General features: G+C 47.3%; 2 protein-coding genes across 5 annotated transcripts in view; one reads left to right on the top strand and one right to left on the bottom strand.

Moving 5' to 3' along the window:
- The window catches only part of DOCK1 (dedicator of cytokinesis 1), a 446,228-nt gene that overhangs the window by 176,872 nt on the left and 241,574 nt on the right, over positions 1–27,782 (top strand). The window lies entirely within an intron of this gene.
- The window catches only part of INSYN2A (inhibitory synaptic factor 2A), a 55,186-nt gene that overhangs the window by 3,621 nt on the left and 23,783 nt on the right, over positions 1–27,782 (bottom strand). Inside the window, exon 3 of one of the 3 annotated variants that reach the window (XM_019728240.3) lies at positions 12,463–12,534. The exons of 1 other annotated variant lie outside the window; for it this stretch is intronic. In XM_019728240.3, coding sequence (XP_019583799.3) covers positions 12,463–12,534 — 72 coding nt within the window. Of the gene's footprint in view, positions 1–12,462; positions 12,535–21,585; positions 21,980–27,782 lie in introns of those variants that run through there. One more of the 3 variants, XM_074338813.2, reaches the window with a different exon arrangement.

Genomic DNA, 27,782 nt, shown 5'->3' with positions numbered 1-27,782 from the left:
GGAGTGGATGGCAGTGAAGGCTGGGTGGGAAATGCACACGGGGCCAGCGAGGCGACCTTGAGTGTTCTGGAACTCGCGAGTGGCTGTGCCCCTGCTTTAGGGTGACGCTTGTGTACCAGCCGGCAAACGGTGCCCTGATGTGGCCTGACTACTGGGCGGGAAGAATGTGCATTGCTCTGTGCGCTGCTTTCCGCTGGGGGATGTTTCTCACTGGGGAAGGAACGCACCACTCACCGGCTTGACTCAGAAGAAGACGGCTCACTGAGAGGGTAGTGTCCGAAGGTTAATAGTCTGGCCAACTCTGGCTGACACAAAGCAAAGGTCCCTTTAGTCTTCATAGTGAAATGGCCAGAAGGAAGCATTACCTGCTGTCCTGGTCAGAGTAGGGGACTTGCACAAAAGACACCGTGCCCAGGTACACGTGACCTCCTCAGTGTCCAGCCACCTTCTAAAATAGCCCCCATCATCCCTCCCTCCCTCCCTCCCTCCCTCCTTCCCTCCCTCCCTCCCTCCCTCCCTTCCCCACAGGCACCATGAGTAATTATTTGTTTCCATATCATTTTGGCACCAACCCTCAAATGCAACCCTCCCTGCATCCAGGGAGAATGTTGTCCTTTCTGTGTTCCTAGCGTCCACAGCCCTTGCCTGTGTAATATTTGCTGAATTAACAAGTGAGCACAAAGCCTTAAAAGACGTATTCCCTCTTGGCCTTTGTCCCAGTGGCCCGACTGCTCCGTGTGTCAGTGCTCTCGTCCTGTGCCCCCTCTCTCCTCCCACACTGAGACCCCTCCTGGCTACAGACAGATAGGGCTTCTCCTGGAGGAGGCAGCATTAATGGACACTCTAGGTGGAATCTGTGGCCCAGCTCCTGTCTCTCAGAACTTAATCAACTGAGATTCTGAAAAGTTCCCTGCAAAACACATACGAGTATCTCTTTGGAGCTTGGCTCTGCACTTCCACTCCCTACTTCCCCTTTTTAGAAGAGTCTTGAGTAAGATCTTGGAAAGGTCGTGTTGGGTCAGCAGGGGTGCAGTGGAGGCCAGCTGCTCCTGTGCTCTGAGCCAGGAAGCTGGGAGTGTCATTTTATTCCTCTGGAGGAAGGCTGAGCTGGAGACCTGGGTATTGTTTTCTGCGGAAGGTTGATTCTGAGCTCTGTCACAGGTAACACACCTCCACCGTGCAATGTGTATCTGCTTCCTCACGGCGGTTCCAGCACAGGCTTAGCCCCCCCATCGGACAGGCAGGGGGTGTGTGTGTACTCCAAGTCTGGGCTGCAGCTGGGGGTTGACAGAGCTCCCTGTCACCTGGGTGTTGAGCCGAGCAGCGCACGCTCAGGAGGCAGGAGGCTGCTGGATTTGCCACCCGTCTCCTGCAGGCGCGACCTGGTGTCTGTAATGCACGGTCCAAGGACACACACATCATGCTGCATGCTATTCCTCCGGGGGACACGCAGGCTGGAAAAAGTCCTGACACCTTGAATCTCAAAGCGCGAGTGTGCAGGGCTGAGCCAGGCCCGCGTTCCCTGTGCAGGGTGTTCTCTCCTGTAATGCCCAAGTGAAAACACAGGCTGCGGACTGTGCTGCGCGAGACGGCCAATCCCAGGACGGCTGGACTGTGGACCAGACACAGATCCAGGGGAGAGCTTCCCATGTGCTCTTATCTCTCCTTGCTCTGCATCCCCCTTCTCCCGCCAGCCAACTGCCACCCAGCCCAACACGGTGTATTGAGACCTCCACATGAACTGAAGCTGGGCCATCAAGTGTGCCCTTGCAGTGCCATGCTGTAGCGCTCTACGTGACTCGATGTGACAAGTGGCTAAAGCGACTGGACATAGCTGGGATTTCTTTGCTAGGCTTTTTCTTGTTAAAAAAAAAAAAAGTGGAAGTTTTAAGTATGAGGACTTTCTGACGAAAGGATTATTCTGTGCATTTCCAAAGAAGTGAAACCTGCCCTAAGTCTCAGGCCGCTCTGTCAGCTGGCAGCCAGGCTGTATTCCTGGAGCCTCTGCGAGGCTTCGTAGTAACACGTCTCCCCACCGTTTCATGCGCTGCTGCCGAGCGAGGAGTGTCGTTCTCGCTTCTGTATTTGATCCTCTGGTGTCTAATGCTCCTGTAAATACTCCAGCCCTGCCACCGTTTCTTCAGCAAGCTGCCGTCAGCTCCTCAAGTTAATTTGAGGGAAACGTATTTAAAACATTTTTCTCCAGTCCCGTGTGTAGCATTTAAAAACAGGTAAATTTGGCTCTCAAGTACGTGGTCGTGGAAGAACAACTGAGATTTCTGGTTTCTTTGCCCGCGACCGTGTCGGCGGGGCTCAGTGGACTACAGAGCAGGGGGCCTCTGTTTTTAATTCTCTTTGAATTACATCTGAGTCCCCTGGCGCTCACTTTGGCTCTGACTGACTCACACTCTGCCACTGAGCATAAATCATCTCACCTTCAGGTGCCTGAGCTTCCTGGGCTGGGAAATCATGGTAGAGGCGCTCCCACCCCACGGCGGGTTCCACAGAGCAGCCCGGCGTGTGGGGAAACATGGCCAAGCCCAGGACAGCCGGCTTGTTGGGGTGTGTGATGGCTATTGCCATGTGCATCTGGAAGGGACAAGTAGTGTTCCCAAAGCACTGGGCTTTACGGCGAGGGCGGCAGCTGGAATAGACGGGGCAGGCTTCATGCTAGCACCATGGACAGCACCAGCGCTGTTCGGAGGCCCTGAAGGGTGGGCTCCAGTTCTCGGCCTGTCTCTCCCTTGGAAGCTAGGGGATTTAGGCAAGTGTCTCCACCTCCGGGCCTGGGTTGACCTGTGTGACCACGGCCACACATGTAGGCTGTGAAAGAACCAAGACTCAAAATAGCCATCATTCTCTCATGAACACATCTATGTGTGACTGTCCGAAGGACGGCCTACATCCAGCATGTCCAAAGTCAGACCTTTCCCCCAAACACGGCCTGTGGCTACCATTCCTCCAGGTGGCCCAGCTTTGCACCTTGGGGTCTGGCTAACCTGTCCTTCCTGCCTGCCCCCACCAGCTGGCTCCATGGGTTCGGCCTCACCATCTCCAGGGCCCTCCCTCTTTGGCCCCTTCCACTGCCGTAAGCCATACCTTCCGCAGTTTTGGTTTGGCCATTCGAACAGTCGAGTCTCATTCCACTCTCTGCATTTCGCTCCCCTCCCTAACCTACTTGTAGTTACCAGAGTCGCCTTCGGAAATCCCAAAACTCCTTGACAAACTTCTGTTCACGCTTCAAACCTAGGTCTCATGCCAGCTCTTTTTTCTGTGGATATTCTAAAATAACCATATCTGCACACACCTCCATGCTGTCCAAACTCCTGCAGAACACATTGCTCCTCGGGCAGGTTTCTCTCCACCTTTTTCCTACAGCACGTCCGTCTCATGTTGGGTTGCAGCTGTTTTTTCTCAGGTCTGTGAACTCACCGAGGGATGGGCAATGTTTAATTCATCTTGTGTTTGTAGTGCATTTAGTACGATGTCAGGCTCAGAACGTGCTTTCTTTGTTTATTGAATTTAAAATAAATAGATGAACCGAACCCAAATCCTTCTAGTCTCCGCAGAATGTTGTTACTCTGTTTTCTGTTTGACATAATTTATTCATCAAAACAAGTCTACGTATACAAATATGCCTGTTACATACCATATGTAGTATATATGGATATGTTATATATCATGTGATATACATATGATATATATATATACACACACCCGTATCTATATGTAGCTATGTAGATGCCATTCCAATAGTTTCCTATATTAACAGTTCATAAGAACTAGCTTTTAACACTTTGAACAGAAAAATAATTCATCCTAACTTTAAATATTTCCCTCACCATTATTTCACATAGTAGGTAGATAATCAAAGTTTAGAGAACTACTATCAGATTTAAAATACCAGAAATAGACGGCTGCTCCATAATATTAATGCCCAAACTATAAGACCTGCGCCCTTTTCCTGGTATGCTACGGGAAGGAAGTGATCACTACAGTTATAAAACAAAACAGAAAATCCTGAGTCTGGTATCGTACCTGTGAAGTGTGTACTGTGAAGTATCCAAAGTTAAAGTTAGACAGTGACCTTTCGACTGCATCTGGCTGCTTCCGACCGTATTGCAGAGGAGTCCTACTCCTTTTGTGCTGGCTAAAGCTCCACTCTCAGCGTCCGTCTTATCTGTGACTTTCTCACACCAGGCCTTATCTAAGTACCGGGTGTGAGGGCCGCTCATAGGCACAGGGGTCAGGAACCACGTACATTGTGAGGTTGAATCAGAAAGACTCGAGCCCTATTTATAACCTCTGCTTGTCGTCATGTCTTACGTAGGAAAGGGGCCAGGTCACTAACGAGTGTTGTATGTGTCTGAAGCATATTTTATGCCACACTCTTCGCAAGCCACAAAGATAACACGTTATAATTAGAAGGGGTCCCTAATCAGTAACTGTAGCCTAGGACTATGCTGCTGTCCTTGCCCTCATTGGAGAGCACACGGCTTCTAATGTTTGGCCAGGAGGTGTGTTGTGAGTGAAGTTAAAAGGAGCAAACACACGAGTGTCCCAATTGGCTGTAGTTGCAGCCCACAGGTGCCAGGGTTTGGGCCACCAGCTCAGGCGACTAGAGTGGGCTTGGCCTGGATGGGCCAGCACCTCGTCTGCCCTTATTTTGAAGATGGACACTCTTGTGCCCAGAGAAGCAGATGACTTCCTGGGGTTCCAGGGCTGGAGCTAATGTGCAAAGCAGCCCACACCCCTTCTGAGCTCCGGCTCAGAACTGTGAGTTCTAGATGCCCTCAAGAGCTCCCCTGTATGTTCTGACGGCAGTGGAGTGAACCACTCCCATTGATACAAAGCAGTGACCAGTCTAAACCCGGCCTCCCACTGTACCTGCAGGGATGTCATTTCTATGAGAAGAGTTCCTTCAAGATGACTGATGGGAGCGAAGAGTCAGCTGAGTGGCCCTAGCATACACTGTCTTCTCTAGTCACCCTGATACCCGTGGGATTTCACAGGGTCTAACTCAGGGCATTGTGGGAAGGACTGGATCCTGTATGTAGCTTGCAGAAAAGTCTCCTTATTCATCTGAAAAATGAACTACACTGATTTCCTCATGCAGTTGACAACGTAACCCCCTCCTGCTGCTTTGGACCTTGGTGAATGCCACCTTCACTTTTACCTGTGGGCATAACCAAAGGTGAGGGTCGTAAAAGGAAAAAGGTTATCAGTATAATTAGCCCTTCTCTGACGAAAGCTTTACAAAGACTAGGTTGACCTGAGTAATCTCTGGTCAGTTTTACAGCTGTAATCAGTTTAATGACATTTAATAGGTGTCAGGGTTACATACTGAAATGAAGGTGTTACCAAAGATTAGTAAAGTTGACTAAAACCTAAATCTTTGCATGGGGGGGGGGGGAAGAAATAATATATTTTTAGAATTCTAATACAATAGAAAAAAAACTTGAATTATTGGCTTTGGGAGTTTTCAAGGAGAATTTTGAGGTCCATTCAATTATTCTTTTTTTTTTTCTAACTTAATTTACTCTATTAAAAAAGAAAAAAACATTTCCTTACACCAGAATCACCTCGCCTAAGGTATTATCCAGGAAACACTTCCTGTCATCTTCCTCCCACCCCAGCACTTACTGTAAATACTTAAAAACAGAGCGCTAAATATTAGACAAAAGGCTAATTTCCTCCACAGCAGCTCATGGTGTTAAGGAACTTAATATGCACAAGTGGTGGTAATTGAAGCAGGACTGGAAAGGGCAGTTCCACTAAGAGATAATCACTACATGACGAACGCTGCAGCGAGTCCGCTCCACGTGGGCTTGGACAGGCTGGACTTGGCACCATCTCCGCATACAAATGCAGAGACCACTCGTAACAGCAGGGCTGCGTCACGTGCGTGGGAGGCTCTCTGTTCTGGCAGCTGTGGGAAGTGTGTGCCACCCTCACCACCAGACTCAGTGAGACTCCCACACACTTTGCTCTGGCATCGTCCAGGCTTTTCTTGTGCTCTTATTGATTATGCGATCAGTTACCAAGGATGATTTGAGAAAATGCAACCCATTAATTCTGCAACTTCCTCGTTTAGTCTCATAATCTTAGGGCATCTTACTCATCTTTTTTGAAATCCTCTCATCATTTTGGAAAGGACCTTGCAGTATTGAGGAACGTCCTACTTGGTAAGCAAAGATGGTCATGCCCTGGAAATTTCCCAGCTGCTGTGAAGATGCTGCACAAGTCCAGCGAGGTATCCCCTTCCATCCTTGGGGATGCGTGGCTGATTGTCCCCCAAGTTCCTGCCAGTTGTCCCTTATTCTCTAGACCTGGAGGGGGTCTCGATAGAACACATCTAAACCGTCCCCAACATATGGCCCTCACCATGTTCCTGTCTCCTCCCAGGAAGCTGTCCCCCAGGTCCAGCCTCCCAGCCCCCTTCTGCTCCTCCTCCTCCGTCTTTGTCATTGAGCCTGTGGCCCACACCTTCAGTACCCGAGGTTGCCTTTTGTCAGAGCACTGCTGAAAGGGTCTTATGGTAGGGGGTGTGTGGGGGGTTTCCTTCAGCCAGATTACAAATTCCTCCCAGTGTTTGATGCCAAGCCTGTGGACTCCTAGGAATCTCATGACAAATGCTTGCTGAAGAAATGCAGATAAGCATCAAATGGAAAGGGGTCGGGTATTTTATCAGAATGGTTGTTGGGAATTCTGCCTATGCTTGACCATCGATGGATCATGTCAAATGATGAAAGTATGGCACAGACAACTGGGCATTCCAGAAGCACATTCTCTCTCTCTCTCTCTCTCTCTCTCTCTCTCTCTCTCTCTCTCACTTGAAATAAAGTGATAGGCAGACCACAGCATTCCCATCCATTCAGGTTCCGAGTCTATTCCCAGACCAACTACATACAGTTGTGTGGTGGCCTTTATGGTACAGAAATGAAGCAGGCCTGGGCAGGGTCCTCCCGGAGGGTACATTTGCTTCGGGTGTTGTAACTAGTGGTAGGAATTCTAACCCTTAACAGGGAAATTTCAAATTCTGGTAAAGATTCTATGTAATTAATCTGAGTCAGCATTATTATTATCTATTAAATCTTGCTTTCATTCCCTTTTGAATTGAAGCTACCACATGCCATTCTCATAAAAATTTACAAATTTGAATTCCAGCCATTTTGTGTGGTATTATTTTACAAATTAACCACGTTAGTAAAGGAGGGAAATGAAGGCTTTGCCAGTGGTGTGCCTCATTGTTCCTTTCTGAAACAAAATCTGAACAAAAGGTGACTCACCAGTAGCATGACTCATCAGATTAATCTGACAAGAGAGTTACCAAGATAGTCTGGGTACAAAAGATTTCAAGGGTTTATGAGCAAAGATTATATTAGCAATTTATCCTTAAAACGTTTTCTGAAATAATGGTAGCATATTTTGACAGGAAATATGGATGATAATCCAGAAAAGTTTTGCTACGGAAAACTAACTTGTCTCCCTTTTAATCTTTCTTCCTGCTGCCATGGTCTTGAATGAGAATGTCACAAATGGTCTGGATCCCAGTCAAAGGGACCCAAACATGTAATTATGTCAACCACCTCAAAATTCCCAGCTCCAGAAACTATCACTTGTGACGCTCAGGGTTTTGGTGACGAGTGAGAGGGCAGTCCGTTCCCTGCCCGAGAATGGTCCTTTGGCTCTGCGTACATCCATTTGCCAGCACAGGAAAGGACGCTCTCCTGTTGAGAAGCGCCTTCCACTGTCCACACCTTTACCTCCATGTTTACTTTCTGATGATGCTCTCACACCCATCCCTTTCATCATTGTAAATCACCGGCCCATGAGGTTTCAGAGTGGGAAGGGACCTCCCTGCTCCCTTTGTGCACCCTGCATGCCTGAGGGTGTTAATGGACGCTCCACCCAGCAGGGATGGAGGCTCAGCCATAACCTCAGAGCACCCAGCGTCTGAGCAGCGGGCGCTGGCTGGCAGGTGTTTTGCGTGTGGTACTGGCGGCAGCCCTTCCCCCTGAAACTGCTTCAAGACTTTTTGTCCTTTTGATGTATTTTTCCCCCTCTCCCAAGCCCTGCATATTTCCAGGAGGGACTTATATATATATTTTTTTTCACAGAGAAATAGGAACCGCCCCCCATGCAGAGGTATACATTTATTACAGGACTGTGTTGATAAGACCTCGGGCAGCTGGGTCTTGAACATGACAGCCTTTGCATCTCCCTACACCAAGTGTTACTGGAAACGTGGTGGATTTTTATGCCACTCGGAGCGGGCAATTGGGTTTTGAGTGCAAAGCAGAGTACAAATGCAAGACAGGCAGGGTCAAATGCGTTGACCTCCAGGGCTTTCTGGGCAGCAGCCAGCAAACAGGTGTGACAAATTGCGACATGTGGACATGGCAGCTCTGACCCCCTTGTGTTCTCTGTCTCTGGGACAACCATAGTCCTTTGGCATTTTAAAATTTCTTTATTTTGAAACTAAACCTAATCAGTGCTGAGGTGCCACAGTCGTCCCATAGGGAAGACCAAGAAGAGTGGCAGAGATGTTGGTGCCAGGACTCATAGGAACATTCCCGACCCTCGGCTGGGAAGGACCCCGACCTTGAGCTCAGCTCACTCTTTCTAAGGGGATCCTCTCTGTATAGAGGTGTGTGCAGGAAGTGAAGGAGCCTTGTGTGCGGGTTTCCTTGATAAGAAGAAACAGACTTCAGTCATAAAGCCTTTGAGATGTGGACACTGTCTGGCTCACTGGGTCTGTCCTTCTGAGATGCCCTGCCTGCCCCCGTGCCCTGCTGCACAGTAGCCTGAACAGGCAACTTCTGTCCAAGGCCTACTGAGTTCTGAATGCTTTTCTACCGAAGAAACCTCTATTCTTCACGAAGCATTTGGCATTTGAAGATTGAGTCACAGGGCCGACAGGAAGCTCAGAAATCACCCGGCTGAATTCCCACTTGCTCGCCTTTCTGTTTGGCCAAAGGGAACCCTGAGGGGAGTTACCTGTCTCAGTGTATGAACCGTTGCCAGCCCTGAGGACACTCATGTAGATGCCAGTTTCCCTTTATCCCCTTACATCAGTCTGGTGTTGGCACAGGATTATGACGGTCTCCTTAACCGACCTGCGGGATGAGCCCCCCGTCCCTGCCGTGACCCAATTGATGCCCACCCACGGTCCCCGGTGAACGGGCTCCTCCTCGGACCCATGTCCCTCTTACTCTCTAGCTGCATGTTCAGTGCTGTGTTTGGACCTATATGAGTTTTGTACTCATCGTTGGGGTGATTGGACTTATCTGAATGTGACATAAGCCAACGCAGTATAACTGAGGCAAGAGAGAGTCGTCTCTGAGTTAGATGTCCGGGGAGGAGCAGAGGCCACACATTACTGAGTGTGAGACACACGGAGACAAGGGAGCAACCAGAAGGATGCTGAAGTCAGGACACGTCACAAGGCCTTGTTCCAGATCAAAGGAAAATGGGTGTGTTCACGGAGGGTGACTTGGAACTCCAGGGCAGGTCCCCTCATTTACAGGAAACAGCTGGGCCTCACCTCAGAACTGGTGTGACTTTAAATCAGCTAAATGGTGAGAGCTCCATGTAGATGAGTCAGATTACAGTAACATGTTTCGGGGTAGGATTCCCCTTTGACTGGTTTTCAGTTAGTTGAGCAGAAGTGAGCTGTCACTCATCTTACCTTCTCAGGAGCTCAGGAAACTCCTGCCCAATGTCAGTAGCCAATGTGAGAGTGACTGTTACTTTTTGGCATTGACATATAACATTGCCGAGTTACTAACTTAATTTTTAGTGATTTCCGACATACTGTGATATGAAAATTGGGACACGGAGTTTGGTGGGCCCTCTGTCTGAGTTAGTACTGTGTTTCCCCTAAAATAAGACCTAGCTGGACAATCAGCTCTAATGCGTCTTTTGGAGCAAATATTAATATAAGACCCGGTCTTACATTAATATAATTTAAAACCATGTGTAATATAATATAACATAATATAATACCGGGTATAATATAGTATTAATACCAGGTCTTGTATTAATTTTGCGCCCAAAGGGCGGGGCGGGTCCCGCTGAAATGTTCCCACTAAGCCCTCCAGAGTCACTTCTGGTTACCGGGGAGTTTGGGGGTTGGGGAACGGTTGCTGTTGTTACTATCACTCTGACGGGAGAGCTCTTAAAATACTTTTCTGTAAGAGAGCTGCAAAATTCCACTTTTGGTCTAGCACCACCTCTGCGAGGACACCTGGCTCCTTTGGACGGCTGACGGTAGGGTCGGCAAGGCCGTACAGGGCCTTGTCTCTGCTCAGTGCCTGACATAAGGCGCCATGTCAATCTCCACCATCACCATGGCTCAACCCCTCCACCTGGTGAATCTCTGCCAACTTTTGGCAAATTCCTGTGCTGCTGGACACTCACAGTTCTTTTGAAAAGCCGGCCAATGGCTGGTGTATGGGATTCATGCAGAAGGCGGGTTGAGCCAGTTCTGAATAGTAACCACTCAAGGTAATTCCTGAAAAAGACAAGTCCCTGCCTTCCTCAGGCTTGTTAAATCACTCAGTATCACTTTTAATGTGAGTGACTTCTGGATCTAGAGCCAAATTTATTTAAATTACTTCAGTCACATTGGAGAGTGTCCTCATGAACTGTTTTCTCCATCACCCACAAAATGTTAAATGGGTTTATGCGCATCAAGGTCGCTCTGAACCCTTTTCCGGAAACCTCTGCTCACTTCTGCTTTGTTGCGTTCGAAGGCTGGATGAGCTTCAGCTCCCAGAACTCCGAAAGCTGAACCGGGAGGGCGTACGGCCGGTGCTCTACACTCTTCCTTTCTTTTCCTAGTGGCCTGCTGTTGGGAAGTGGGTTTTCTGTCAGAGTTACAGCCCTTCACTGGGGATTCAGAATCCGCTTCCGCGATATGAATGTAGTGAAAAAAGTCTCACTAACCAGAGTTCTCTGGTAAGTTGCTCTATCTGAGGAAATAATGTGCAGTTGGTGGGAGGTCTTGACACACAACCCTGGCTGGGTGCTGGCTTGTCCCCGCCTCTTTGTTAACAGAACCATCCGAGGGCCTGGTGCCCTGGGCCAGGGGCTGCCTGGAGCCCTTCGCATTTTGCCTGGACTCTTACTAGACCTTCACCTGGAGATGGGTCCAGCGAGGCAGGCTTTCCCAGCCTTGGCGCTATGGCCATTTTGGACCACGTGCCTCTGTTGTGGGGGCCGTCCTGTGCATTATAGGGTGTTCGCAGCGTCCCGGGCCCCCACCCACTAGATGCCAGTGGCACCTCCCCAGTTGTGACAGCTGAGATGCCTCCCTCCAGACCTTGCCAGATGTCTTCTAGGAGGCAGAATCAGCCTCTGTTGAGACCTTCTGCAGTAAGGAATGTGCGAGTGTGTCTTCTGGTGCTCACATCTGCCCTGTGGTTTTTTCTACCTGCTTCCAGACAAGGTCACCAGGTAACCCAACTGTGCTTTTAAAGAACCCAGGGCCCTGTCTTGGATTTCTTTCTTGGTTAGAGATGTATGATCGGTCCAAGATTGTGTAGATTGAAGCTTTTTGCTCTATTGAAGACATTTGTACCCTCTTCCTGTGTCAACCTTCTTACTGAGAAGATGGTAACTTTGAAGACCTTTTTAGAAGGTGTATTTAGGGGTGGTGGGGATTTCTTTACACATTTTTAGGTATATAACTACGCTGTTAGAATTGTTTTTGATAATTTGGCAAATTAACGAAAATTGTTCTTCCGGCTTACCTTTTAAAAATGAACTAAATTATAACATCCCTTATTGCTTTCCTATTTTGTGTGGGAAAATTATATTTCCAGAAAAAAAAAACAAAAAAAGACAGTGACCTCTGAAGGTTCTGACCATGTTTTCAAATCCTAAATTAGTGCCAAGAGACTAACATGGTTTTGCCTGGTGAAAGTTTTGCTGTGTTACTGTTGATGTCAGGAATCTAAACTAACTTCAGAAGAAAACCCATGAAGACCAGCCGTAGGGGCTCTAGGCAGGGGAATACGCCCCAGGGGACACACAGTCCTTGTGACACCCCAGATAGCAGCCTGGGTTCTTCCATGGTATTCCCAGCACATCCACACGGGTTTCCTTGCCTTTGACCTATACCATCCAAGGGGCTTGTATTTCACAGCTTTTCTGGAACACACTGTACAGTAGCACTCAGGGCTATCAATTCCGAGGGAGCGCGCCATCAAACTCACACCAATTTTTGAAACCACTAAGATCCACTCGCCAGATAAATGAGTTCATGCTCTCCCTCTCCCGTGATCGTACGCCTGGGGTCAGGTATGTAGAAGGAGATTCGAATTGTGGCCAAGTAACGCCCTCTACTTTCTATCTGATATAGTCCTCCCAGCAGGGCCCCCGGCGATTCTGCATTGGTGGGTAAACATCATTTGTCACTCATCATGAAAAAGTGGGAAGAGGAGAACGTTAACGTACCTATAGATAATACATGCACTGTTCCTGCATGTGTCACAATTAGCTGTGTCTTGCCCCGTCCGATATGACAGCCTACAAGATAAGAACAGGAGAGGATTACAAGTGGTGGCTGGGGGTCGCTGGCTTTCCTAGAGCAGACACCTCACATCAGTTGCTTTCCCAACGCCAGTGCTCGTCATAGTAATGGAAATTGATTAATGTGTGTTTCCCATTTTGCTCCTGACTCTGCATTTACACAACCAGTGCAACAGCTACCGCAAGCTAAGATGATATTGAAATTAAATTTAGAATGTGAACATAAGCTACTGGATGAAGTAAATAATCTGATTTCGTTATAAGCAGAGGGAATTTGGGATGTTTCAGTGCAACTTTATATTTATGGTGTTTTAAAGAAACTTTGAGGGAAAATCAACCCCAGATATACTGACTTGACAGCTTGTTTTTGCCCAACAACCTCTTGTCTTCCTAGAGTAGGGGGTCTGCAAACTACGGCCCTCAGGCCAAATCCCACCCTGGGCCTGGTTTGTCCAGTCAGCTAAGGCTGGATTTTACATTTTTAAGTGGTTGAAAAAATAGGATAATTATAGTTGGAACACATGAAAAGTAATGAAATTCAAATTTCAGTGTCCCTATGTAAAGTTTTAAATTTTGATTTAAAAAAATTGTGAAAATTTTAGTACAAATAACTACATGATATCCTTGGTTTTGCCTCTTGGTCTGCAAATTCCAGAATATTTACTCTGGATCTTCACAGGAAAAAATCTGTTGACCCTTGTGGTAGAGTATTATGCTGCCACTGTCATGCCTCCTGATTTGCTTTCTCTGGCTGTGTTCCCTGATGAGATCTGCAGCCCTGGGAGGCCAGGGCTTTGGGGCAGGGGGTTCTGAGAGATGGGGGGCTGGGGGGGGCGGGGCTAAGTCTCCTCTTGCCAGAATCATGGAGTCTTTTTTGGAGTATATTGTGGAAGTTGCTATAAACTTAAAAGTTTGATGATCAGGGTTTTCTTGACCAGGACTTGAATATCTCTCAGCACAGTCACCCCAACAAACTCGTATTGGGGTGCTTCCACACAGGTTCTTCTAATCACTCTGGCTACCCTTTCCTCTCTGATATTTTTTAACATGCAGTTGTATTTTGTTATGAATATTACTTTGTACCCAGGGACAAACGTGATAACCAGAATCTGTTAAATTTGTGGCAGAAGAAAAGCTTCCATCTGACTTGGTTTATACACTCTTAGGGGGCACATTTACATTTGTGGAGTCACTCAACATATTAATAGTGTGAACAAAAGGTTTTCTGTCAACAAAGATCTTCAGTGTTTTGTCACCTTCACTATGCAAACTTCTCTTGTATGCATCATGGGTTTTGAATTGAAAATAACTTTTGTTTTCCTCATTATATTTTGTGTTACATAAACATTTGACAAAGGATTTTCCACTCCGTGCCATGTTGTCTCAGTGAGCTTTGGTAAACTGGGGCTCGACCTTTGAGTTCTGTGCATTTTATCCAGTGAGCACATTGTGCCCCAAAGTTTTCCCTGGCACTGCCTGTGACCCGTTCTAGTTGGGCCAGAATTGGAATCATACGAGTGTGGTTGCATTTGTGTTGACCTTGGTCCACCATTACTTCCCGTATGGGGCACCTTTGGGACCCACACTTGGCCTCTTCCTCTCTCTCCCCTTGGCCTTATCAGGAGAGGAACAATGGGGAGCCTGTGTGTTACACCCTTCCACTTTTTCTTAACCAGATGCAAAGACTTTCCTTCCCAGCCCTCCCTCTTCAGGACAAGCCCCAAGTGTGCTTTCCTCCTGAACCTCTCAAACGCCTTGCTCCGTCCAGCTTGGTCCTAAGCTCTTCTCCGACCAAGGTCATTTCGTACAACACTTGAGCCCATGTCCTAGTGATGACATGTCCTACGTATGCGGAATGTGTTGTCAAACTGTCGGGTTGGGTTGCACACAGGGATTGTGCCACTGCCGTATTGCACCAGTACAGTCACCACCAGTCGTGGGCGGGGGAGGGAATGTATTAGTTGTCTATGTGCTAGTCGCACTGCAAAGCTTAGGCTTTTAAAAACCAATGGGCAAAATCGTGGGGGTGTGTGTGTGTGTGCATTTCTTCACCCTTATCTGGGGGCACAGAGAACTTTCCTGCCCCAGATCTTGGGACAAATCTCTATTAAGCTCATCAGCACCAACACCCCTTCCTTCTGGATGCATTGACTGACTCATTTCCTCCCAGTATCGTGGGTTCCCAAGTGTCTCACTTACACTGGAGCCTTGAGTCCTCATTGAATTATGCCATCCTCATCTTACAGAGGAGGGCACAGGAACACATCGGGTCTGGGATGTCATTATGCTTAGACCCCAGGCTTCTGATGCTGTGCCACGCCCTGCTTGGACCTTGGGACTGGTGTTTTGCACTACATGTAATTGCCAGCCTGGGCCAGTCAGTGAATCCAGCAATGACAGACAAAGGCTTCAGGCACCTGAAAGGCACAAGAGGATCCTCTTCTAGGACCTTGGGGTTCTTCAGTTAGACATTGCTCTTTTAAAGCCCTTTCTGAAATGACTCTATTCTTATCACCTTGTAAAAAGCACACTTTTTCCCCCCATTACAGTCGGTAAGCAAACAGTTATTAAGTGCCTTCTTGGGGTCAGGCATTATTCTGGCTACTGAGGCGACATTTTTGAACAAAACAGAGTCCTTGCCCTCACAAATCTTACTGTAGAGTGGGAGAGGCAGACAAGCTTCATGTAAACACATGGATGGATGGATGGATGGATGGACGGATGCATGGATGGACGGACGGACGGATCATTTTTGATACTACTGTGTGTTAGGAAGGTGTTGTAAGGAGAGGCCTCTGGCTAGCACACTGAGGGCACATCACTTGAAATACAACCTGGATGATAATAAAAAATGAAGTTAGTTGTTTGGATGAGTGTTGCAAGCAGAAGGACCATCACTTGTAAGCTTCCTGCAGTGGGGTTGGCGTTGCCATGTCTGCAGGACAGAAAAAAAGGCCGGTGTGGCTAGAATAGATGGAGCAAATGGGAGTGGGTGGAGTGGAGAGCAGGTACAATACGTAGCTCTTTGGCCATGATTTAAAGTTAAAGGGAAACCACTGTAGACTTTTTCTTACAGGTGGTTGACAGAATGACACGGAAAACACTTCCTCTTGAATTTACTCTCAACCCCTTCCTGCTGTAGTACCACTTTCACCCAGTTTCTTTCTTCTCACTTATTTACAACCCAGCCTACCTTACTCAGTCCTGAGATATACCGTTTCCCTGAAAATAAGACCTAGCCGGACCATCAGCTCAAATGCATCTTTTGGAGCAAAAATTAATATAAGACCTGGTATTTATATTATATTATATTATATTATATTACATTACACTATTCCCTATCTTTAAAATATTGTAGTAAAATAAGACCGGGTCTTATATTAATTTTTGCTCCAAAAGACGCATTAGAGCTGATGGTCTGCCTAGGTCTTATTTTTGGGGAAACATGGTAGCAGGGTTTGCCTGATGTTTGTTGGTAAGAAGCAAATGAGTCTTTATGTCAACTTTATATGGAGATGTATCTGTGGTCACTGTTTCGTTAGCTAATTTAAAAGAAAAAATGTTGGTCGGTCATATTTCTACCAGGTCTGAGAAGTATTTCTAGGATCTCATTGCCATGAACTTCTCTTGGAGTAAACCTTTCAGTCTGTTTCTCAGGTTTTGTTTAGGACCTTTCTTTTGTTTAAAGGATTCACGTGTTTAGAGTCCATAGAGACAGTTTATAGAAATGGAGGACAATGAGAAATTCATCTGTGGTTAAATTTTAAAGTGCTGTCCTTATGTCATGTGGTTAGGTCAAAGGCTGCTTTAGCAGCTAACGTCAATCAAGGTATTCTTGCTGAAATTTTATTGGGCATGAGGGTGTTTTAAAAAGAGGGCTGAAACTTTGTAATACGTTGTGCTTATTGCTTTGATAAACCATCTAATTGTCTTTGGAACTTCCAAGCTGTAGGGTTTGGCTTCGCTGATAATTTTATGGTCACGTTAATAATTGTGTTGCAGCATCTGAATGGATGTGTTCGCCAAATACAGATGCAACAGATAAGTTCTTTCTGCACCATAGGGAACATGCAGTGCTGTTACGGAATTTCCCAGTGTTTTTCCTTCTCCTTTGAAAACAAGTCATAAAACCAGTACTTGGAATGATTATCTTTCTAGATTACCATTTTCACGAAGCTGAGCAAAAACCTTGAACTCGGGAGCAGATATTTCTCCAGTGACAGTGGGGCTAGCGATCTCAGTGATTACAAGTTTGGAGAAGACAGAGCTTGGGTTATTGATGTGAAAACTGCAGTGGAAGAACATCTTTATCAAAACATAAATTTTTTTGTCTTGCAAGTTACTTGCTACACGGCTAAATCCCTTTTCCCTTTTGTTTTGAGGAACTTTTATTACCTTATAGAGGTTTATAATCCTCTGCCTGTCAGAATGCCTTGTAAACCCTGGGTGCTTGGTTAATATTAATTTGGCCAAATATTACAGTCTTTGTGTTTCATGCTGAACATCAGTAGCAGACACATCTAATAAAAAAATTCCAGCCAAGTGCAAAAAGCAAATGAAAAGTATAAATTGTGAAAAGCTCTGGTCCTCACTTTTTTCCCGTTAGGAACCCCCTTGAACCCCAGTAATAAGCATGCTCATTGTAAATATGGATTTTTAATGCATGGATCTTTGTAGCACTCACTATTCATAGTCCTGTTGCGGTTAGTTGCCGTTTGCCAGTATTTTCTGGCTTCAACAATGTCTATAATTTGAAAAACTACCTTTCCACTTTTTCTTCAGCACCAAGGACAGTGCCGGGATTCTAAGATGCTGCCTTTTCAGTGCTTCCTCTTTTTCGTTTCCTGACCTTGTTCCCCTTCCCTCGGATCACAGCTCCAACCCAAGGACCGATTCTGAGACTCTGAACCTTTCCTCACTCGATGCCTTTTGGACACTCATTAGTCTCCCAGGAGATTAGACATGTTATGAAGTGAATAGAGATGGAAAGAGCATGGGCTTTGTGAAAGCACCTGGAGGAGGAGCCGTTAGTCCTGATTTGTTAAAGCAGAAGGTCTTGGACGAGCTAATTTGACTGCAGTTTTGGCGAGTCCAACTGTAGTGTCATGTCCACGTCTGCTTTGCAGTTAACCAGATTGCTTCACAAGACCTTGCTCTACTTCAAAGAAAACAAGGTGAGTGACGTTTATGGAAGACATTGTGGGACTGTGACCAGGGCTCCCCCATTGGAAGGAAGCATTGGGCCTCCTTTCTTTAGTGGCCTGGGATTCTCAAGTCTGACTTCGCAGGCAGGCCACCAGTGCCTCTAGCTCCCTCAGGCTTCTGCAGTAATCTGCTCCAATTCTTCAGCTGTCACTGTCAAAAGTTCCTGAATATAAAACTTCATGTTTGTGTATGTATATAGAAAACCAACACAACACTGGGACGATGTTGAGGAGGCAAGTTTTCAGTTATTCCTCCTGCAGACTGACAGTGAAAGCAGCAGTCAGGAGCAGAGCTTAAAAAAAACACCACCACCAAAACCGCAACAAGGAAAGGAAGGCACACGGCAGAGCTGGCGTAGCAGGTATTACTACAAAGCCATAGGGGCAATAACAGAAGGAGGACACTGCCAGCTTCAGCCTGAGCGAGACCTCGGCTGTGTCCTGCAATGGAGGGACTGCAAAGCCGGGGACAGGAGTGGCAGACAGCGTCGGCCTTTTCATGAAGGCGTCACAGGGAGATCTAAGCTAGCAAGGCCCTAGGTGGTAGGAAAGTGCTGAGAAATGCCATAGAAAGGTCGCACAAAGCTCTTTTCCCGGCCATACGTATCCAAGCTGCTCGCTCAGTGTATCTGAGACCTCGAAGAAGGGGCCTGAGAGGCATGGTGAACAATGACTCTGAGGCCAAAAAATAAAATAAATAAAGTGTTTGAAAAGGTCAGGAATGGAAAAAAATATGTATACGTATGACTTAGTGTGCGTGTTATCAGGAGCAGAGTCCGACAAAGTTATCAGCATCTCAGACAAGAATGGTTGGCAGGTGGAAATTAATTCTATGGTATTTAGTAGTAATTACTAGTATCGGGTTCCTGGATTGACTTTATGAGCTGTTCCTGCTGCCGCAGGCCCAGGACACTGTTTTCTCCGTAAGTCATTGAATTCCCAACTGAAAGTCCCCTCCTCGCATTCCCGGGGGGATTGGTTTTAGAGGTCACAGAAGTACTGTCCTCTCGATCCACATCAGTGGAACACGCAGCCCGCCATGGGCCGTGGGAAGTTCTGCCTGGTCGCAAGGGCCTGGGGTCCCGTTGCTCAGTGGCTGGCCTTTTCCATGGCACGTAATTTTCGGCAAGCTCAGAGTTTCTAGCACATAAGCTAATGACACCTGGGATGATGCTGAAACCACGGCATCTCCTTTCATTATGGTCCTCGAAACACTGGTTACACAGGGTGTGGGGATTGTCGCTTTGAATTAACTCAGAGGTATGTGTTATGCCCACAGCTACAGACGGCGGTTGATGAAAAAAAAAAAACAGCATGCGCTGTGCTCTCAGTCATAATCTTATGTACTTGTTTAATTTATTCTCTCAATTTTGATCTCTGGTTCTTTCGGCGTCCTCACCGGGTGCCAGAAACCGTGTTTTTCTTCAGCAGTTTAGCCCAGGTTTGTACCCCATTCGATCCCTGAGCTATCACTTAGGTCAGCATCTTATAGGGCTTTTTCCTTACAGTCTCAAAGTGACACTAATTAGAGGCCTAAAGCGACACCGCGCCTATTGTTGGGAGAAATTAAGTTTCAGAAACAGTCTAAGTCAGCTGTTTTCAGGGACCCCCTCCTCTGTGGTCAGGCTCCCCGCAGCTGTGGATTTGGCTTGTTCCTAAGTCTGCCTTCTCACTAGGAATTGACCAGCTTTTGCCCTCGAAGTGTAGTTATTTCATGTATCAGCTGTCCAGTAGCTAAAGTGAATTTTGACTTTGCCCATATATCCATGCAGACACAACTGTTTATCTATTTTGTGCACTTGAGCTGTTAAATGGCAGGATTTGGGGAACATCCAAGTGAAGTTTGTTAAGTGAGTATGAGGCCGATTTCCCTAAGAAACTCCAAGATCACCGATTGCTCAATAAGGGTGGTGCTGGCCTTCACTGGCCAGAGTATGACCAGCTTCCCAGCCGCTGGTAGGAGCGTCTTTTAGCCAGTGGCTGGTTTGCTATGTTAGGCTGAGCAATTCTGCGCCCACTAGTGGCCTGGGATCCCCAAGGAGACAGAGCAGAGCAGTTTTAACTGAGGTTGGGTTTTGAGGACATAAAGTAACAGTGACCCCCAAGTCTCTGTGGCACCCGTTTTGCCCTGCTTTAGGGATATCTAAGAGGGTTGATCATTTTGAAGCCTTCTCGGTTGTCTATGGGAATAGTGCTGTTTCCTGCTGTTGAGAAGCCTTGTGGTCAGTAACTTGCCTCGCCCAGAACTCCTGTCATTGGGTATTATCAGCGCGTGCTGCATAGTTTCCTTTGTCGGCACAGCCAACGTCTGATGTGCCAGTCACAGCACAGGTGGCAGTTAAGGTTTATGGATGCATGGGACGACGAATGAAAGAGCAAATGGAAAATAAAAATCACTGGAAAGGTGATGCTGTCTCAGTAGATCTGAGTGTTGGTGTGACCTCTGTTCCAGTGGAATTTAGCAGCTCTTACTTGACATAAAACTTGAAAAAGCCTCGCTTCATGTTTTCTGTTCAGCACTCTGAATATAATAGAGAAGTATCTGCATTCGAGTTGCTATATTATAATCCCTGAATTATTTCTGTTTCGAGAATTACAATCAACAGTCGTTTATTACATGGCCCTGGTTTCTCTCTCCTCTTTCTCTTTCACCTGGAGATGTTAGGTCATGCAGTCAGGCCAATCTCATCATTAACTACTGGCGTCTTCCATTCGTCTAGGACTTCTTTTTTGGAGGAAAGGGCTCTCATTGAAATTGAAATACATCAAACCCTTCTTCATTTCCGCATACACTCGGGATCCCCCTGACTTGGAAAGCACATGCTCCAAACGTCCCTTGTGTAAAATACTTGTCCTACGGGGCTCCATTTAGGGAAACCTACTTTTGGAGGCCCGTGTTCGAAGGAATATCCCTCTATGGACATGACTGTTAGGTTTTATAGTGTCTCTGAGTCTCAGTGCAGCTGGAAAAAAATTGAGGGCTAGCAGGAACCCCAACACCATGTATAATTCTGGCTTCCTGGAAAGTGTCTGAGGCCCAAACCAATTACTTAGGAGTGATGTTTTAGAACACAGCCATTCATAGGTTAAGGTGGGTCATGCTTCCCGTTTATCTTACCCTTACTTAATTTTTTCCACCAGGAGGTAAAGTTCTCAAAATCATACATGCGCCATTCTCTCAGAGCCAGGAAAGCGAGATGTTGACCCTTGAATAACGAGTTTGACCTGCAAACCCCGTGTGATCTTATAAACACGTCAGGACAGTTTTCCGTAATCCTGGTCATTTCTGCTGAGTGTTCTCATAGGACACTCAGTGGCCTAAAGGACTTTGCTCTGCGTTACCCAGAATCACTACCTGGCTTTCACCGTGCTGGCGTGTGCACGGCTCCTCCAGTGCTTCTCTGCACCAGCTCTGTGCACAGCTCCTTGCTGGGCGGCAGTGGTTGGATGAATGAAAACACAGACCTTGCCCTCAAGACACTTGCAGTCTAGAGGACACATGTTTCCAAGAGGAAGGAACTGCTTATACGTTAAGGGAGTGGAATTGTGTGACCCGGAAAAATAGCACGCTCTCCGTGAGACTCGTTCAGTGCGCGTCCAAACCAGCATCCTTGCACTGTCCCCTCATTGGCAGCTCGGCACGTTCTCTGGCAAACACCCAGCACCCTGTCTGTGGCTCTCTTACAGGCCCTTCCGCAGTGGTTCCTGATGCAGTGATTAGGTATCTTTCTCTCGTATGACTGCGTGTGTCTTGGTGGCCATGTATCCATCTCCATCCATCTTCCCAATGCCAGCATTCCCAGTTCCAGGCTTTCTGCAGAGTAGCACTTGTGGCGTGCGTGTGTCACAAATCCAGTTTCGTTCATGATGCACAGAAAGGTAGTGCCCTGCTTCTCTCGCTGCTTCCCGTCACAACACTTAACACCATGGAACATGCCATGGATGTTAGTTATTATTGTGCGTTTAGTCTGTGAGCCCCGCTAGAATGTCAGCACCCTGAGAGCAGAGATTTTTGTCTCTTCCCTGGTGAACGTTCAGTGCCCACATTGGGGCCTGATGTGTAGCGGGTGCTCAGGAAATATTTTTGGAATGATGAATGAGCACTGAAGGAAGGAAGGGAGGAAGGATGGATGGAAGGATGGAAGGATGGATGGATGGATGGATGAATAGGTGGATGAATGAAGAATCTGTATGAGCGTCCTGTTGGGTTAACTGCTACCATCCCCTGAGCTTCTCTTCTGAAAAGGAAAATGGGACGGTCAGTTTTGTGATGTTCCCGGCTGGATCAGCTAGCCGAGAACATCTGGCTAAAAGCATTACCGTGATCCCATCTTAAATTCCCCTGAACAAGTGGGAAAGGTCAGTTATCCTCTGCCTCCCACACCGAGTTATTAAAATAAGTGGCCTAGTCTGCACCTGAAACAGCCCCCTCCTCCTGTCTTTAGCCCGGAAGCAATCCTGGTGAAGGAGTTTTACTGCGAAACACCCTATTAATAATGAACTTGGTGGCTTTCTTTAGGCACTGTTGACAAATTAACTTTTATTGGCCTAGCAGCTCTCCAAATGTGGTGATACTATGCTTCTGGGGAGACTCTGGCTGTGAGGGAAGCTTTTAATGCGTGTTTTCATTACAGAGAATTAAAGGCAGACAATAGGGGTGGTTAGTACAGGGCATGGCCCTTCCTGGAGCGTCCAAGCCTGTGGCCCGGAGCCCCTGAGAGCAGGAGGCTCAGCTGGCCTCCCCTGCTCTTGCCCCGAGCCCTCTGCCGCACCCCTAGCACTGCTTCTGGTTGTCTCTGCTGCTCCCTAAGGCCCTGCCCCTCCCCCTGCATGCATCCCATTATAAGAGCGGTGCATGATGAAGAAAACGGAATCTATCATTATTACTGCACATGCATCATTATTACTGTCAGAGATACATGCAGATTTGGGCCGAGACCGACACAGAGATGGCCCCTATTATTAGGGCCGGACTTTATCTTCAGGGTTGTACAATCGTAATATATGAAAATCGTAATATATAAAAATCGGGGAGTATAGTAATTATTATTTTGTGTGTGTCCTGCCTGGTTGTATTACACACAGGCAAGACTTACATTTTCTTTCATACGTTCCTGAAGTCAAAGAGATTCTTAAGTTGCAAAATGATGGCAATATGACAAACAAGTCGCTCACCCCAGAGGCCCCGGGATTAACTATTATTAATAAGGAAATCAACTTTTTAGGGCTCAGTCCAGGCTGATTTGATTGACCTGTTTTTTTCCTGGAGGAGAGATAAAAGCTGAAGCTATATAATTTATTGGAAATTAATTATAATAAATTTTGGTGGCTACCAAACTAGAATGAAAATAGGAATGTGAGTACACTGCGTGAAAACAAATCCTCCTTCTGGTTTGCCATTTTTCTCCAGCTCTAGTACTGTCTGTCATGGGCGGGCTAACTCACAGAGCTTTTAATTTGGAAGTATTAATGTGCCTTAGCCAGGGGTCTGGTGGTAAATAGCCACACAGGCTTTTCTCTGGGATTTATCGTTTCTTTGGATGTGCTTTTTTACAGCAGTTTAGTTAACAAATTTAAATCAGAACTTACTCTTTGTGAAGCTTTCGTGCTTTGTTTCAAAAGCCTGACTTTTAAGCCTTCAGAGCTCTTGGAGCTGACAGTAACATCTTTAAATTGGGGTGTCATCATTTCTAAAATTCAATGAGGAGACTTTTATCTGGGGAGGTAGCAAATTGCTGTAACCAGTGACACATCCATAGAGAAATTGTTACTCCATTTTTAGTCAAAATACGCCCATTTTTGATTATCTTTACCTAGGAACTCAGTCTTTCAAATTCAGATGTGCTTATTTTATGTCACGTGGAAACCTGTCCTTCTACTTGGTGTTCATGTGGACTTGCACGTACAGTTGGAGGCAGTTAGAGCCAGATGGGCGGGGGTGGTCCCTGCATGGGCTGCTCACGGTGCACAGGGCGCGGGAGGGCCCTGCTCTCCTTGCCCCAGGAAGGTCCCTCGTGGAGAGATTGTCTGCTTGGCACTCAGCTCCCTGTACTTGAAGATCAATGACCTCGATTTTTCTGAAATTACCTCACAGATGGGATTTCTCTGACTGGTTACGCATCCTTGAAAAAAACGCTTTATTTCTGGAATCCCTTCGCATGGTGGTCTCTGCTCTCTCTACTGGGAGGTTGCTCTCTCCGGAACATAAATTCGCATGGACCTTACCAGGTCTGGGGTGCAGGAGCCTCATAGCCCCTTCCAGTAGAAGGAAGGACCCAGATTTGCAGTAGCAACAAAAGTGCCTGCTTTTTAGTTCTGTGCAGACAGACCAGGGTTCCCATTTTCAGAGAAGGAAGAGAATAGCTGTGCGTGCCTGACAGGACAGGACGTGGGTTCTGTCTTTAGCATTTCCCAGCAGCCTTCTGACCTCGGGGAATGTTACTAGCATGACCAAGCTTTAGTTTCCTCCAGGAGATCATTCCTACCTCCCACTGTTATTCTGAGCATTAATTAAGACAATGCCGAATGGCCAGCATATTGGAGATGCTCAAAATAGGTGAGTTCTGTAGGTGCTCAGCCCAGACTCATTTCACTGGAACTCGCCCACAGATCCAGTAAGAGCGGTAACACAGACATTTCTGCAGAGCTTGGCAGAAACTGCATGGGATCTAAGAAAATAGTTGAGAACTAGAACTTGCATTTCATCCTTTAAAAAAAAATTCCAATTCGGGGACACAAATCCATAAATTCCATAAACGTTCATGTCATGCTTTGAGTTGCTCATTTGATCTGCAAATGGGTGTCTGAACAGCCTAGTGGCTCAGTGCTGAGGCCTTATTCACCTACCAACTGAAAAGGCTGGGGAGGTATTTGGAATCTATTTTGGCATTCTGCACAGGAAGAGTATTTAAATTACATTTTCAAGGATGTGTGATACCTACATGAAGCCCAAAGCAAGAATTCGGAATGTGTTTTACACTCTTAGAAATATATTTGCTTCATTTTTCATATTAAAGATGGAAAGGCTATTATTTTTCAAGAACTTAAAAATCGCATTTACGAAGTTATGTAAATATAAGCTATCGAGCAGGCTCCCCACGGCTGTGTGCACGGAATAAGGAAGATGCTAGAGAGAATATGAGGTGTGCTTCCGTTTCAGTCACAAAATACAACAACTTACAGTTGGACTTTAGAAATTGAACATATTACCACAAATACATAAAGGTTATTAGTGACAACAGAGAAAGAAGAAAACAAAAGGACAGCGGCCAGCGCCAGCCTGTTAGGTAGTGGAACGGATGACGTTTCCAGAGGAGAAAATAGAACCTAACAGTGGGATCACGTACGCATTTATGACGGACACCTGTCAAGAGGGCTGTGTCATTTCTCCCCTGTAACCTTTTGGGAGCGTTTTAAGGCAGTGACTGAAATGACCCTGTCCTGGGACATCTCTGAAAATCTGTCTTTAGAGCAGAAAGGAGCCTTGAGGTCCCTCCGCTCATTTGGACCGTTCTCTTTAACACGGGCACATACAGCTCAGAGAGGCTAGGCCAGCGTGAGCTGGGTCGAACCCCAGCTTCCTGGCCCCACATCAACAGCCTTGGCCATGACACTGAATCAACTTTCCCTGTACGTTTCTCTGAAAACGAGTACAAAGCCCGGCCTCTCCATTCTGTAATCCTCAACCCCTCCTATCCTTGGAAGTAAACCAGCCTGCATAATAAAGCAAGAAACAATCTCTGAAGTGATGGAAGCCTGCTCCTGTCCTTAACCAACCTGCACAGTAGCCCTCGGAAGGTTGCTGCTCAGTAACAAAGCGAGTTGGAAGGAAGTAACTTTTACTGAGTGCAAACATCATCGTGACTGAGAGGGCTGTCTCCTGCATCCCATTCACTCCCCAAGAGACAGTTGGGAAGCAGGTGTCCTTAGCTTTTACAGAATGAGAAGCTGAAGTTCGGAGACATGGATAATCCTACCCAGGCATCACTAGGGAGTGAGGGGCAGGGCCAGCTGCCAGCTCAGGACTGGCTGAGCTGAGCCCAGGTCATTCCACCGGCTCCCCTCCTCCATCTCAATCCCGGAAAATGGAAGAGCCAAGTGCCCGGGAGGCAGACCTCAGTGGGCTGGCTGGAATGTTTTCAAACGTTTGGGGGTTACAACAAATGTGCAGAGGGACTGATGAATCCAGAACAGGAGAAAGTGAAGTGCTGCCATTTTCCTTCCCTTCAGATAGGGAGGAGGTCCGCACAGTAGTGCATTGGGCTGGTTAAGGACCTCGGTGCGTCTGATCTCGCTGCCTAGAGCTGTTTCCTGCTTTCCTGTGATGCACAGTGCCAGACGCCTGGGAGGCAGCACGCCGCCTCCCAGAGAAGGTCCATGAGGACCCTTTGCACAGCCACAGAGGCCAGTGAGAGACCAATGGTGCCCGCCCTCCCCCCTCGCACTTTGGCCCTTCCAGCTGACCAGGCGGAGGGCATGGCCCTCAGTTAAGTGGGCAGGCTTGGCAAGAGTGACCCGGTCGTCCTTCCATAGTGAGCCCAGCCATACTGAGGTGGGATCGCCTAAATGCCCAGCTTTCCCCTTGGCTCTCGGAGGGCGGACCTGGGGAGTTCCCAGTTAGAATCGCGTGCCGAGACCTTGGTGATTCCTGGTTATGCCCAGGCTGCCGCAGTGCTGCACAGTTTTCCACGTTGGTTCTTTCTGCTGTATGACTTAAACAAATTGAATTGTCTCCTGATGCTTCCTCCGTAATTGTGATACAGCATTTATTCTATTTGTGCATGGATAATTAGAGAAAATTCGGAGTGGTTTCTTATCCCCTGACAGGTCCTTCTGAAGAGTACCTGATGCTGAGTGATTTGTCACGATAAGGACATGCGGCAAAGCAAGGATTTAACTTCTGTCCATCTAGCATCAGTAAGTGGGTGAAGGCAAGTCACGTGACACAACTTTGTGCTGTGCTGACCTCTTATTATTGCTGGTGGGAGGTTGAGACCTTTTTTATGATTTAGAAAACTGCTGTCATGTCTGTATTATACATTTCAATGGCAGGTGCGTGCTTATCTCTCTGTTACACACGCCCACACACACAGGCACACACACACAGGCGCGCACACACAGGCGCGCACACACAGGCGCGCACACACAGGCGCGCACACACAGGCACGCACACACAGGCACACACACACACAGGCGCGCACACACAGGCGCGCACACACAGGCGCGCACACACGTGGCGCACTCACGTCCCAGGCAGAGTCGCGCAGGCTGCACGAGCTGATGAACAGTTCAGCGTAGCCTGCAATGGTGGCCTGTGAACTCTTCAAAGGTGGGCCTGAGTTCATCTGACTTCTACCCGCTCCTTGCCTGGCACAGTGCCCACCACTTAGGGGACTCTGGGTAGACGCGTTCTGAACGTGTGCATGCACGAGACACCTGTCTGGCCAGCAGTCACACAGCTGGGCTGGTCCTGCACCCCTGTTCTGACTTGGGTTTCAGTTGTGTCGAGGGGGTCCCTGTATTTACAAGACCATGGTACAGGAGTCGGTAGTGTCTCGTCCGTGGCCCACACCTGGCCATCACCTGTTTTTGGAAATGAAGTTTCGTGGGAACACAGCCATGTCATTAGTACGTGTGTTGTCTATGAGTGCTGTCATGACATGGTGACAGCGCTGCATCATTTTTATAGACTGCGTGGCCCTCAAGGCCTGAAGTGTTTGCCATCTGCCCTTTGCAGATGAAATGCGCCGATGTCTGCATAGGGGACCCCGACGTCTTGCTTCCAGCCAGCATCCGCCCCGCGAGCCCGTTTCCTTACCGCTAAATGTGTGTGTCTGTACGTATCCCTCCCTGCTCCCCTATTTTTCGTGAGTAGAAGGAAACCTAAGCGGAGCAACTGTTAATACACGGTCTGCACTGGGTTTTGGTTCACGCATTGCCGTTCCTCAGATAGATTCCTGTCTCCTTGTCAGATCCACCGTGAGTACGGCCCTCAAATGTCCTGATCTCAGGGGATTTGCGTGGCTTTGTTTGCTTTTCTGT

Source organism: Rhinolophus sinicus, chromosome 15 (genome assembly GCF_057876585.1).
Source record: "Rhinolophus sinicus isolate RSI-liver-muscle chromosome 15, RSI-T2T, whole genome shotgun sequence".
NCBI lineage: Eukaryota > Metazoa > Chordata > Mammalia > Chiroptera > Rhinolophidae > Rhinolophus > Rhinolophus sinicus.
This window is presented reverse-complemented; position numbering and strand designations above follow the sequence as displayed.